Source organism: Neoarius graeffei, chromosome 17 (genome assembly GCF_027579695.1).
Source record: "Neoarius graeffei isolate fNeoGra1 chromosome 17, fNeoGra1.pri, whole genome shotgun sequence".
Taxonomy (NCBI): Eukaryota; Metazoa; Chordata; class Actinopteri; order Siluriformes; family Ariidae; genus Neoarius; species Neoarius graeffei.
Genome location: NC_083585.1, coordinates 49,212,467 through 49,228,015, shown reverse-complemented (window position 1 = coordinate 49,228,015; position 15,549 = coordinate 49,212,467). Strand labels below are relative to the sequence as shown.

Below are 15,549 nucleotides of genomic sequence, written 5' to 3'. Positions count from 1 at the left end.
ACATCTCTCACCACAGCCTTGTTCTCCTGTTTGTCTACCACTTCCATGTCTGGTTGGTTAATCATTAACAGTTTGTCTTTATCTGGAAGTTCCACAGGATCTTAGCTCGGTTATTCTCAACCACCTTCAGAGGTATGTCCCACTTTGACAATGGGACTTCCAGTCCATACTTGGTACAGATGTTTCTGTATACTGTGCCATCCACTTGGTTATGTCGTTCCATGTATGCTGTTCCTACTAGCATCTTATACCCTGCTGTTATCTGCTGGATTGTCTTTGGAGCATCATTGCACAGTCTGCACCTAGGGTCCTGCCTTGTGTGGTAGACCCTGACCTCTAACGATCTTGTGCTTAGGGCCTGTTCCTTTGCAGCTACCGTATGATCAGTGCCTCTGTGCCATCTTCCAGTCCACCTTTATCCAGCCACTGGTAGGATTTCTCAAGATCAGGCACTTCTTTTATCTGCCGGTGGTACATTCCATGCAGTGGTTTGTCTTTCCATGATCGTTCCTCTTGCACTTCCTTCTCTGGTTTCTGCTGCCTGAGGTATTCACTAAGCATCTTGTCATTTGGGGCCATCTCCCTGATGTACTTGCAGACATTTGCTGTTTCATCCTGGATAGTGGCTCTGACGCTCACTAGTCCTCAGCCTCCTTCATTCCTCTTAGTGTACAGCCTCAGGATGCTGGACTTGGGGTGAAATCCTCCTTGCATTGCCAGGAGTTTTCTTGTCCTGATATTGGTGGCCTCTATCTCCTCCTTCAGCCAGCTTATTATGCCAGCAGGGTATCTGATGACTGTCAGGGCATAAGTGTTGATGGCTCGGACCTTGTTCTTCCCATTCAGCTGTCTTCTCAAGACTTACCTTACCCTCTGTTGGAATTTCATTGTTGCTTCTTTCCTAGCGGCCTCTTCATGGTTGCCATGAGCCTGCGGGATTCCAAGGTTCTTGTAGCTGTCTTCCATGTCTCCTATTATGCTGTCTGGTAGCACAACCCCCTCAGTCCTGACTGCTTTCCCTCTCCTTGTTACCATTTGGGCACATTTATCTAGTCTGGATGACATTCTGAAGTCGTTACTGTAGATCCTGTTGGTGTGGATCAGTGAGTCGATGTCTCGCTCAGACCTGGCAATACAGCTTGATGTCATCCATGTAGAGGAGGTGGCTGATGTTTGCTCCATTTCATAGTCTGTATCCATAGCCACTCTTGGTGATGATCTGACAACAGGGGTTCTGTCCTATGCAGAACAGCAGCAGGGACAGGGCATCTCCTTCATATATGCTGCACTTGAGGTTACCTGTGCTATTGGCTTGAAGTTGGCCTCTCAGGTTGTTTTCCACAGCCTCACTGATTTCTTGATGAAGGTTCTGAGAGTCCTGTTGATGTTGTACAGTTTCAAGCATTCCAAGACCGATGTGTGGGTCATCGAGTCATAATCAAGTCTTAATCATCTTTCTTATTGTCAATCCAGAGGGTGCACAGATTGGTATGTCTGGTTCTGCAGTCTCAAGCTACTGCACTATCTACCAGTAGCTGATGTTTTGCTCCTCTGGTGTTCCTAGCAATTTCTTTCTGGGCCTTGCTCATATACTGAGTCATATGCCAGCTTGTCTTCTCTGCTTTGATACCTGACAGGAGCTTCCTTGTTGTGTAGAGGCAGGTTATCAAGCGGTAGTTGGATGGGACTCCTTCCTTATGTGGGTCCTTCAGGATCAGGACTGTTTGACCTTCTAGTCAGCCATTCCGGCTGAGTCCCATCCATGAGCAGCTGTTTTATCTGTGCTGCCCAGTGCTCATGTAGTGAGGTTAGCTTCTTAAGACAGGAGGCATGAACCATATCCAGGACTGGTTCTTCATTTTTGAGATTCTTACTTGGATGTCTGCCACAATGATGGTTATTGGATCTTGTTCAGGGAGATTGTTGTATTTTTTGGCTCTCAGGTCTACTAGCTGCTCAGCACTGGTGTTATGTGATGTTTCCTCCTCCCATATCCCTTTCCACTATTGTTCAGTCTCCAGCCTTCATGGATCTGGAACCATGTTGTTATTACCCTGCCACTGAGTGTACACCTTTCATCGTTGAGTGGAGAACATCCCCTTTTTTCTCCTGGCTTCAGCTTTGTTTGTGTACCTCCTTAGATGGGTAGTCAGGGCTGAGTCTTGGTTTGGCAGTCTCTTGGGCCTCAGGTATGGACAGCTTGCTGTATTACTTAGGTAGTCCTTTCCTTTTCATACCTTTCTGGAGTTCTGATAGCTGGCTAACTTCTCTATGGGTTGCCTTGATCTTAGCCTCCAACCTTCTCTTCCATGGTGGATATTGCACCTTATGGTTACCCAGATAGCAAAAATCAGTTGAATCAACATTGAAACAGCATTTGGCAGAAAACATTGAAATAATGTTGAAATGATATTGAAAGTGTCCCCTTGAATTTGAGTTGAATCAACGTTGAATTTTCAACCCTATCAGCATTGAATCAATAGTGATTCAACCATCATCTAAATAGAAATTTCTAACTGCCTGACTAACAAAATATTTGAATATTTGCTCCGTTTTCCCCCACAGTCCAAAGACATGCAGGTTAGGTTAACTGGTGACTCTAAATTGACCATAGGTGTGAATGTGAGTGTGAATGGTTGTCTGTGTCTATGTGCCAGCCCTGTGATGACCTGGCGACTTGTCCAGGGTGTAGATACCCCGCCTTTCGCTCATAGTCAGCTGGGATAGGCTCCAGCTTGCCTGCAACCCTGTAGAAGGATAAAGTGGCTAGAGATAATGAGATGAGAATACATAACATGTAATAATAAGTCTGTATAGTAATCCTCAGTCACTGTTTTATCCTACTCAGTATGGTGGTGAATCTGGAGCCTATGCCAGGAACACTGGGCGTGAGGTGGGATGGGGTTCTTGTCCATCAGAGTACCATGTGTACAAGCACATGTTCACTTAATCACTATTTTTAACCACACTACCACAAAGAGGAGAACTGGCCAGTGTTGTTGAAGCAAATTTCTTCAGTCGCAAGCACGGACAGTCTATGGTCGCAAGTCTCGTCGTCAACGGAGCTCGAGCTCTTCTGAAAGTTCTTCTGAGAGATGGTTATTTGGACCATTCCAAATAGTGGCCGGTACGGTAGAATTTTCTGTTCGTTTTTTCCTTACATGTTGCACACACAAAATTTGCACATAACCATAAATAATAATCTATTCTTCATAGTTCCTTGTGCTCTATTAAAATTCTAAATTAAATAAATGAAATTCAATGAAATATAGGAAACCCCCCTCCCACAAAATGGTCTCACCCAGAGTGCACCCCAGGCTCCCGTCCAGTGGTGCAGTGTATGATGACAACAAAATCAACATATATTCAACATTGATCAAATGTTTCCTTCAACCATTACATTGATCCGAACACATTTTTTCAACTTTTTATTTTATCAGTGGTTGATTAATGGTTGATCCACCATCAGTGTTCAACTATAACTGTAAATCAACCATCTTGACCAAATATCAACATTGAAATAACATCATTTGCTATCTGGGTAGTGTCCATCTTAAAGCCAAGCATTTCCAGGATCATTGTTGCTGTGATGTATATCAGCTTGTTGGTCTCAGTGATGGTCACAGTAGGAATTGTTCATACTGATGCATTCGGATCTTCTAGCAGATTTTTTAGTAGGTACTTCACACAGTCATGGTAGCTGGGCATGGTGGTTCCAGCTGTTCAGCTTTGTTGCTAAATTCAATTACCAGTCAGCTGCTTGTGCATTATAAGAACAACAACAACTTTATTCATCACACGCTTGTGAAATTCCTCTCTCATTTAACCCAACTGAAGCAATGAACACACAAATACATGCACACAAACGTGTGCAATGAGCACACACACATACCCAGAGCAGTGAGCAGCCATACTAACAGCACCCGGGGAGTAGTTGGGAGTTAGGTGCCTCAATCAAGGGCACCTCAGCCCAAGGCTATCCCATATTAACCTAACTGCATGTCTTTAAACATGCGGTTTAAAGACATGCTCTTGCTTAAAGTGTGTGTTGCTGGAGGGTTCCCAGTCTCAATCTCCATGTGTGGGGATGGTGATGCCCCCCCCCGACCTTGCATCCTGACTCCTCCTTGCCATAGGTGTATCTCATCAATCTCTAGTTGTGATAGCAGTTGCTTTGTTTGTGGTTTGTGGAGATTGGAACTCTGAGTTACTCGTTCTTTTGGTGTTACTGCAGATGTTGAGTATTGAAGCATGCATTGGTCACACATCCTTCGCATGTAACCCCTCTCACTGGGGTTACTTGCATAGTAGCATTCCAATAGTCCAGTGTTCTCAGCTTTTGTTCATGAGTGGATGGCTCTTGTTCCAGTAGCCAATTTCTCATCAGGTTGCCTTGGTTCCTCAACAGCTGATACGGACCTTATTCGACTAGGTGACATCCAAGCCAGTCTCTTGTTTTTCTGTCTCTCATTTTTAGGAGGTAGGCAGGAAGCAATAAGGGCTATGCCTTGCCTACAGGACCTCACTGGAGTTCCTCAACCATGGTGCATCTGAGTGCACTAACGGCACACTGTGTATATATATATATATATATATATATATATATATATATATATATATATATATATATATATATATATATATACACAGACAGTGTTTTCCAAGAGTGCTTTTGCATGTCAAAGCTGAAATGCTTTAATTTCTACACTGAGATGTTTAAATATGCTGACAGTCGCTGAAAAGTCACATCAGATTTCTCTGTTTTGATGTTTGGGGCAAATCAGTGTTTTGGGCCGGTTTGCTGCCATGATGCACTCAGGCACACTGGAAATACCCCTGGGGAAAACCCAGTCACAACAAACGCCCTCAATCACTTTGCTGCTGCACTCGTACCATGATGCTTCAGTGCGTAGGTGTGCACCCTTGCACTGATGTCACATTAATCTTAGCAACCATTGGGACCCTATGCCTGGGGGAGAAGCGAACTGTGTTTACATCCTGTTGACATTCTGAAACCAAGTCAAGATGTCCGGTGTTTGTTGTCTGAACAACGTTACAGCTAAAAAAGCTCTACTACTGGATTTAGGGTTGCCACCTGTGTCTGACAAAAATCCTGGACATTTCGACCATCCAATCAACCTTTTTGCTTGTAAGCAACGGCGCCCTTCGCACATCTAACCCAAGACAAAAATCGCCCTTCTACGCTGAAATTGTATTGCTCTAATTAGTAAAAATGACGCTTTTGCTAGTTATTTGTTTAGTTAATTGCTTTACATAATATAGCAGGTCTTCATTATTTTGGTTTATTTCCAACAGTTTTTGGTTGTGGACACCTGGGGGCAGTAGTGGGCACAGGTAAAAGGGGAATACATAATTAAGTTCTGTTTGTTTGCTTATGTGGAATAAAAATAAATAATCTAATTTTTCATTGTATCTAAGAATACCTGAATGTAACAATGTAAGGTGTAGTGTCAAACAGCTTACCTGATTGCTTAGAGTGTGGTGTGTGCTTTGCTTGTGCTTGCCTGTGCCTCTGCTGCTTGCTGCTCTTGGCTAAACAAATACATAGGAGGACATTTAACTGATATAACTGGGCACATACAGTACATACAGGAGTATGTACTACAATACACTATTTCATTTAATTCACCAAAACCTTACCTAATCTTCCATTTATATTTGGTGTTTTTCTTTGCTGCTGCTATGAGTCCTGGCTGATTTTCAATGAATGTCTTGAACTCAGTACAGGACAACTGAAAGTTTAGCCTGACTTGAAGCTCAGCCTTCACCATTGCAACAGAGAGTCTGTTTCTTTTATCAGTCCAAGCATCCTCCATTGCCCCTTTTCCACCAAAGCAGTTCCAGGGCTGGTTCGGGGCCAATGCTTAGTTTGGAACCGGGTTTTCTGTTTCCACTGACAAAGAACTGGCTCTGGGGCCAGAAAAAACAGTTCCAGGCTAGCACCAACTCTCTGCTGGGCCAGAGGAAAGAACCGCTTACATCAGCGGGGGGCGGAGTTGTAACAAGACCGTGAAAGATCGCCATTTTTAAGCGACGAGAAGCAGCAGCTGTACAAACACAAAGTCATCCATTATTATTATTAGGGCCCGAGCCCTATAGGGCGAAGGCCCTATTGTTCTTGTAAGAGTTCACTATTATTATTCTTCCGTCTTCTTCTTCTTCTTCTTCTTTATTTTTCTCCGCTGTTGGGCCATTTTCGGGGCGCTTGCCATGGGCGAAAACGCACGAAATTTGGCGCCAGTTCCGAGAATTGCCACCGCTACTCAGAACCACAAGCCCAAACTTGGCCGGGGCTCAGGGCCTCTATAGCGCCCCCTAAGTCATTGTGATTTTGGCCTCCCGCATTAAGGTGCCTGGTTGCCATATAGTTTGTAGTAGTGGCATGCCATTTGGTATGCATGTGTATCTCACTAAGCCGGACAACAATGTAATGCCAATGCATTAGACACGCCCAACAGGAAGTGAGGTAATTTCACTTTTGTGCGAAATGCATGGCCACGAAGATGGCGCAACTCCTCCTAGACCGTTCATGGGAATGTCACCAAAATTGATAGACATCATCTACAGACATGGCTGACAAAAGTTACTAAATACGTTTCACGTAGGATAAACCGTTCAGAAGTTATACGTCAATCAATTTTCACTTCAAAATTTTACATGCTAAAAAATTCATAACAAATCTTCTAATTGCTCAACACTGCTCATACTTCACACGCTAATCACTCATTGGGCTTCTGACACGTTACCCAATTTCTGTGATATTTCGCCACTGGGGGCGCTATTTTTGGGCAAAAAATCCAATCTTTCCTCAAATTTGGTCAAACTTCACGGCCACCCTCTTACTACCTCCCATGTCATGTATACCACATTTTGGGAATTTTCGTCCATGGGGGGCGCTGTTTTTTGCCGACGCAATTTCTCCAAAACGGGTTTTTGGTAAATAATTCCATAATGCTTTTCCTTCACACCACTACCTTGTGATAGTACGTTGCTGTTGTGAACACTTATTTTTCCAACTCATAATCGCTCATGTACAGCATGGCGCCACCTACTGACATGGGAAAAACCAAAAAATTTATTCTTCAAAAATCTATATCTCATCTTCTATTTGCTCAATTGTCATCAAACTTCATAGGCAAACTCTTCATAGCTCACCTGACATATACGCCAAATTTTGTGCACTTTCGCCACTGGGGGTGCTGGTTATGGCAAAAATGATATTGCAGCTTCTGATTTGTCAAACTTGGCAGGCAAACTCTTTACAAGACCCTTATTGGGGCGCTTGCCATGGTCGACAACGCTCGAAATTTTGCCCCTTTTTCTTGGACTGCCACCGCTACTGAGAACCAGAAGCCCAGATCCAGGCGGGCCTCGGGGCCTCTATAGCGCCCCCTAACGTGTTGTGATTTTTGCCTCTCGCTTTAAGGTGCCTGGTTGCCATGTAGTTTGTAGTAGTGGCATGCCCTTTGGTACGCATATGTATCTCACTAAGCTGGACAAAAATGTAATGCCAATGCATTAGCCACGCCCAACAGGAAGTGAGGTAATTTCACTTTTGTGCGAAATGCATGGCCACGAAGACGGCGCAACTCCTCCTAGACCGTTCATAGGAACATCACCAAAATTGATACACATCATCAACAGACATGGCTGACAAATGTTGCTAAATACGTTTCACGTAGGGTAAACTGTTCATAAGTTATACGTCAATCAATTTTCACTTCAAAATTTTACATGCTAAAAAATTCATAACAAATCTTCTGATTGCTCAAAACTGCTCATACTTCACACGCACATCATTCATTGGGCTTCTGACATGTTACCCAATTTCTGTGATATTTCGCCACTGGGGGCGCTATTTTTGGGCAAAAATTCCAATCTTTCCTCAAATTTGGTCAAACTTCACGGCCACCCTCTTACTACCTCCCATGTCATGTATACCACATTTTGGGAATTTTCGTCCATGGGGGGCGCTGTTTTTGGCCGACGCAATTGCTCCAAAACGGGTTTTTGGTAAATAATTCCATAATGCTTTTCCTTCACACCACTACCTTGTGATAGTACGTTGCTGTTGTAGACACTTATTTTTCCAACTCATAATCGCTCATGTACAGCATAGCGCCACCTACTGACATGGGAAAAACCAAAACATTTATTCTTCAAAAATCAATATCTCATCTTCTATTTACTCAATTTTGATCAAACTTGATCCGCACACTCTTAACAGGTCACCTGACATATGTGCCAAATTTTGTGAACTTTTGCCACTGGGGGCGCTGTTTTCAGGCAACAATTTATATCTCGGCTTCTGATTGGTCAAACTTGATCAAACTTGACCCAACAACTCTTCATAGGTCCCTTGACATGTAGACCAAATTTGGTGAACTTTCACCACTGGGGGCGCTCATTGCGCTCTAGCAGTTGCAGGAGAGGTGTTTACAATCATGAGGCACCAGGAGTATGTTGTTTTGGTTGCCTTAAACACACATGACTTGTGGGGAATGGGTAGGCAGTCGGGAGCAAGTGTTGTACCGTTACATACAGACTAATAGATGTCTAACAGAAGACAATCCTATGTAGCTATAGCTTGGTGAATGATGAGGTAAATACATTAATTTGGTTGGGAAGCCATGGCATAAAATGTTCTGTCCATGACAACATCTCAGCGCACCGTGTACTCTGTGTCCAATTCTGTGCTTTGTCGCCATTGTGGGAGTACTGTCTCTTGCCGAAGAAGCTGTGGAAGGTCTTTCGCGGGGATGCATGCCCCCGCCCCCCTTGGCCGCTGGCGCGAGGGCCCGTCGAGGCAGCTTGCGGCTTTAATTATTATTATTGTTGTTTTTGCTTTGATATTCGCACCAAGGTTTATGTAAACGTAGCGCTGTAACTGACGTATACAGCGATGTAAGTGACGTATACAGCGACGTAATGACGTATTCAGCGACGTAATGACGTGGCTCCGCTTAGCACGGCGAGCTATGGAAAAGCAAACTGGTTCTCAGCTGGCTCGCAAGTTGAAATACACATTTTGCCCATCATGTACAAAAAAACAGGACAGTCAGTGTCCCGAATTTTTTTTTTTTCCCGGTACAGACCATGAAAATCTGGGACAATCAGGAAAAACTGGGACAGGTGGCAACACTAACTGGATTACTTGGATAATCTTAGTCAGAAAGAAGCAAACATAGACCTACACAGAAATTCGAGTTTATAAGCCATTATGATCCAGCCAAAATTCCTCGAAATGACTGGAGTGACGGTGTAGATTTGTAGCCAACATTAGCGTTAGCTACATTTTGGAATATACCTTTTTTTCCCTGAAGATTCTCGACATGGAAGGGCATTTAAAGGACAAGACAAATTCATTTTTCTGTGATAAAGGAGTTAAATTCAGTGAGGTTTATAGAGTCCCTTGACATAGGCAACTATTCTCTAAACTGCACAGTAGAGGATATATTTGCAGACAAAAGCCGGGGGTTTGGATGACTGGAAGTTGAAGATGCATTCCTCAACTTAGTAGTATTCCAGTATGTTGGAAACAAAATGCTTTGCAGTTCATTGTAGCAAAGTCTCGACTAATTAGTGATTACCTTTATCTTTTGGGAAAAGGAACAGGGCCACTCCCTCCACCACATTTCTGTTGCTGCACTTGGCAGTGATACATTGCTTTCTGGGCACTTTTCCTTTTTTTCTCTCCCCCTTCTTCTCCATAACAGTCGTAGATTGTAGTTTAACAATTTGTGTCTCTTTCTACATTGTGTTCTTTCACAAGTTTCCATCAAAATGAATGTAATCTAGCAGAAAATCGGACAGGAGCTACAGTGTGTGGAAGTAAGTGGAAAAACTGCAGGTAAAACCACTCACACTCCTGATGTCGCCTGAAAGCCAGCTAATGATGGCGACATTGGTACTGGGATTCCCTTGGCAAGAAAATTTAAACTCAACAAATTCTGAATGTTCCCAACATTTACGATGAGGGTTTAAATGATAAGTTTTCATTGTCAGGACTTGTACTATTATTAACCAAGGGGGAAAGAGGTACATTTCTCTTGGCCTTTAAAAAAAAAAACCCTACAAAAGCAAGAAAACATTCTTTGTTAAAAGACTTTTTCCCGACATCAGCTTTTGGGAATGGATGTTGCGAAAGCCAAAGCATTTACTCTTAAAGGACTCCTACCTGAATTGTGGGCTAGATGGTATTGTTGGCCCTCCATGTCTCAGCAACCCCAAGCACATCTAATTACACAGCTACTGTATTTGCACTCTATAATCTATGCAGTGATTCTTAAAATTATATCTGAAGTGTTGTTTTTTGTAAAATAACAAAATATCTTTATCTAGATATTCAAACAATATTGTAAGATTTTATTTTAATTTTACCTAATAGTGGATGGTACAATAATTACATTATTAATTAATACAATAATTACATGTACTAGTCACAGAATTATTGCTTGGGCGTGTTGTTTATTCTAAGGTGCTTTTGGTGTTTGAAGTACTAAGTAGGCCTAAGTATAAAGGCCATTTGTGCAGTAAATGCATTCTACAGGGGTATTATTATTTTTTTTCTAACTGCAACAGAACTCATTTACAGTTTTGTTTAGTTGTGTTCTGGCAGTGGTTCGGGTAAAAAAAAAAAAAAAGAAGTAAAAAACCCCAAAACATTATTATATACTATATTGTTGTCAGATGAAGACTTTATTTATTGCTCATGTGAACCCCATGCTGCAAAACACAGCATCACAGACCTCCAATTGTTGTAGCAATCATTTCAACCATGTTAACAGTAAAAACTGACAGTGTCAGTACCACCATAAAATGCTCCTAAAAGTCACCAGAGGCCACCAGATGTGTCCCTTTTTTCAAAAATTTCCGGGGAGGCCCCCTGGACTCCTCCAACAATACCCCCCTCTCATACTCTCCCCGGCTCATCTATGTACTCTCCACCGTATGGGCCGCACAGGGTGGCCTGTGGGAACCCAAAACAAAGGGGTTTATTTTAATCCTTGGGAGAACACTGATATATATATATATATATATATATGTGTGTGTGTGTGTATGTACAGTGGTGCTTGAAAGTTTGTGAACCCTTTAGAATTTTCTATATTTCTGCATAAATATGACCTAAAACATCATCAGATTTTCACACAAGTCCTAAAAGTAGATAAAGAGAACCCAGTTAAACAATTGAGACAAAAATATAACACTTGGTCATTTATTTATTGAGGAAAATGATCGAATATTACATATCTGTGAGTGGCAAAAGTATGTGAACCTCTAGGATTAGCAGTTAATTTGAAGGTGAAATTAGAGTCAGGTGTTTTCAGTCAATGGGATGACAATCAGGTGTGAGTGGGCACCCTGTTTTATTTAAAGAACAGGGATCTATCAAAGTCTGATCTTCACAACACATCTCATCTCATCTCATTATCTCTAGCCGCTTTATCCTTCTACAGGGTCGCAGGCAAGCTGGAGCCTATCCCAGCTGACTATGGGCGAAAGGCGGGGTACACCCTGGACAAGTCACCAGGTCATCACAGGGCTGACACATAGACACAGACAACCATTCACACCTACGGTCAATTTAGAGTCACCAGTTAACCTAACCTGCATGTCTTTGGACTGTGGGGGAAACCGGAGCACCCGGAGGAAACCCACGCGGACAACATGCAAACTCCACACAGACAGGCCCTCGCCGGCCCCGGGGCTCGAACCCAGGACCTTCTTGCTGTGAGGCGACAGCGCTAACCACTACACCACCGTGCCGCCCTTCACAGCACATGTTTGAGGAAATGTATCATGGCACGAATAATGGAGATTTCTGAGGACCTCAGAAAAAGCGTTGTTGATGCTCATCAGGCTGGAAAAGGTTACAAAACCATCTCTAAAGAGTTTGGACTCCACCAATCCACAGTCAGACAGATTGTGTACAAATGGAGGAAATTCAAGACCATTGTTACCCTCCCCAGGAGTGGTTGACCAACAAAGATCACTCCAACAGCAAGGCATGTAATAGTCAGCAAGGTCCCCAAGGACCCCAGGGTAACTTCTAAGCAACTGAAGGCTTTTCTCACATTGGCTAATGTTAATGTTCATGAGTCCACCATCAAGAGAACACTGAACAACAATGGTGTGCATGGCAGGGTTGCAAGGAGAAAGCCACTGCTCTCCAAAAAGAACATTGCTGTTCGTCTGCAGTTTGCAAAAGATCATGTGGACAAGCCAGAAGGCTATTGGAAAAAATTTTTGGATGGATGAGACCAAAATAGAACTTTTTGATTTCAATGAGAAGCATTATGTTTGGAGAAAGGAAAACACTGCATTTCAGCATAAGAACTTTATCCCATCTCTGAAACATGGTGGTTGTAGTATCATGGTTTGGGCCTGTTTTGCTGCATCTGGGCCAGGATGGCTTACCATCATTGATGGAACAATGAATTCTGAATTATACCAGCGAATTCTAAAGGAAAATGTCAGGACATCTGTCCATGAACTGAATCTCAGGAGAAGGTGGGTCATGCAGCAAGACAATGACCCTAAGCACACAAGTCGTTCTACCAAAGAACGGTTAAATAAGAATAAAGTTAATGTTTTGGAATGGCCAAGTCAAAGTCCTGACCTTAATCCAATGGAAATGTTGTGGAAGGAACTGAAGCGAGCAGTTCATGTGAGGAAACCCACCAACATCCCAGAGTTGAAGCTGTTCTGTACGGAGGAATGGGCTAAAATTCCTCCAAGCCGGTGTGCAGGACTGATCAACAGTTACCGCAAACGTTTAGTTGCAGTTATTGCTGCACAAGGGGGTCACACCAGATACTGAAAGCAAAGGTTCACATACTTTTTCCACTCACAGATATGTAATATTGGATCATTTTCCTCAATAAATAAATGACCAAGTATAATATTTTAAGGAGTGTGTGTGTGTGTGTGTGTGTGTGTGTGTGTGTGTGTGTGTGTTGCATTCAATGTCATGTTATGGAACCTTAAAAATGGAAATCTAACATATTAGAATCAGTCTGTTTCATTCTAAATAGCAAACCCAGTGAGAAAAGAAAGAAAGAAAGAAAGAAAGAAAGAAAGAAAGAAAGAAAGAAAGAACAAAAACATGTTATGAAAAAAAGATAATGAAAGAACATTCTTCAGTTACTGACTGTTCTGTTTAATGCGTTACATTTAATTACATTCAAGCTACCCCGAATGGCAATCGTAACTTGTTGGAACTGGATTACTGATAAAAGTTGTAACTAATAAATAAAATCTACATGATAATGTTTGCTCTTGTTCAGGGTTTATTGCTTCCTTGGGTTATTTCAGTTGCCTGAAATAAATATCTTTCTGCTGACTTAGCTCTCTAAGTCATTACATTTGAATTTCACTTCAAAAATAATAATTAAAAAAATATATTTTCTTGATTTAAACTGCAGCATTGATGCACATGCTTTAGATCAACCAGCCTGAAAATAAATCTGCTAAGTTACACAGCTACTAAATTGTGATTGAATTATATTATTCATTACAAATAAAAAGAAACAAGTTACTTGTGAACCATGTGAACCAGCGTGACAAGAAAGTGTCACACTGTGTAAGTTTTGAGCTATTTGGTTAGTTTGTCTTGCTGTGTTTGACCCTTGCTTTGTTTCCTGCTTTTGTGTTTTAAAGTACCCTCTGGCCTCTGGTATCATCTTCTGGCTTGATTACTGTGCCATGCTTGTTATATGGACATTGATTTTTGGATTGGATCATCATCTGTTGTTTAAGTCCTGCATATTCAAATCACTTGATGACCTATCGTACATGACATATCTGTGAAAGCCAAATAAACATCAGGCCTTGCACATTTATTGTCATCACAGAGGGAAAGAATTACCGTAGAGTGCTTACACATGAGTGAATACCCTAAAAGTGGAAAATAGGACTGAACCTTTCCTTTAACCTACAAACAACCTTTACTACACAATTATTCAAATGTCAATGGTAGAGGGATGCAATGTGGATGTCAAATGCTAATGTATATGTGGACATTTATACCTCCAATTCCATACAAAGCATGTTTAATATGCAACATGAACAAAGAACCATTTGCTTAATTTTGTTTCTGAAAACAATGTATTCATATATTTCTATTGGGGAGGGCAAGTCTATTCATTTTCACAAATATTATCTGATTTAGCATGAATTCAGATTCGTTCAGAGGAAATAAGTATATCAAAATATACCCAGGGTAGACAAAAGGAAAAGTGATCTTTTATGTGTTTGTTTGAATTATGCATTTAAAGAGGTCATAGCAGATTAAAAACTATTATATTTAAACAGAGCAAACAAAAATAAACTGTGTTATGCTTATACAAAACAAACAAAAAAATTGTTTCAAAATTATTTAAATACTACCTTTTGTTTTTTCAAAACTATGATGAATGAATTTCTGATGTCTCTTGTTTTCATTCCATATATAATTGGATTAAAAACTGGAGGAAGTGTGAAAATCAGCATGCCACATATTTTTTGTGCAGTGGGTGGTATATTCAGAAAACGATATGAAACTATGGTAAAGGTAGAAACTATTTCATACAGAACAAAGGTAATTATCTGTGCTAAACACGTATTTATAGCTTTACTTCTAGCATCACTTTGTGTGTGGAAAACGCAGGCTTTAAGAATTTGTAAATAGAAGAATAATTGAAAAGTCACACTAACGCCCTGCCCAAATCCAGCTATAGCTAATCCATAAACATTGTTGACAGTTAGGTCACCACCACATGAAAGCATTAACAGTGTATTATTGCTACAATACACATTAAAAATTATTGTCTTACATTTCGGAAGTCTTGCCTGAAGGGCAAACAACACAACAATCAAGGCAATGTCAAGGCCCCAAACCAGAGCTATCACAGCACCAACTGTGTATGGACTCATGATAGAGTTATACCTCAGTGGCTTGCATATTGCTATATAGCGATCAAATGACATGGCTGCCAGGTTAAAAAGTACACTAGTTCCAGACAAATGAAGCAAAAACCCCTGCAGGACACACGTTGGATAGTAGACCGTATTTGTTTGGGTTACAATATCCAGAAGCACTCTGGGTAAGGCACATGTAATTGCCATTAAATCTGCCAAAGGAAGGCTGAACATAATGTAAAACATTGGTTTATGAAGGCTTTGCTGGGTAACAATCAATGCTAGAATTGTTACATTACAGAACACTGCAAACAAATAGATCAGAGCTCCAATAATAAAAACAGGGTAAATGGCTTGAGGAGGAACATCAAATCTGGCAATTTGAAGGTTGAAACTGAATGTGTTATTGGAAAGTTGTTGCTCCATTCAAAACCTGTGGGAAACATAAAAGAGGGGCCAGAACAGTTACTGATTTGTCCATGTAAATGTTCATTTTATTTTAATTTAAAATGGCTTTACCCTCAGAGTCACTTTGCAAAACATCCAATTGTGTCAGTAGTGGGATGAGGCATGTCCCATTTATATGCATTTCTGTCCTCCCATGATCAGACAAGTGACTCATATGTCACC

At 41.4% G+C, this 15,549-nt stretch overlaps 1 protein-coding gene across 1 annotated transcript; it reads right to left on the bottom strand.

Annotated features, from left to right (window-relative positions):
• Positions 1-14,394: 14,394 nt before the first annotated feature.
• LOC132901195 (olfactory receptor 52B2-like) lies at positions 14,395-15,345 on the bottom strand. The gene has a single exon (XM_060943534.1). It carries the CDS (start codon positions 15,343-15,345, stop codon positions 14,395-14,397), a length of 951 nt encoding a protein of 316 aa, XP_060799517.1.
• Positions 15,346-15,549: the final 204 nt, after the last annotated feature.

What these genes read in the sequence shown, in the direction of transcription:
- LOC132901195 (XM_060943534.1), bottom strand. Translation starts at nt 15,345, where the DNA reads ATGGAGCAACAACTTTCCAATAACACATTCAGTTTCAACCTTCAAATT.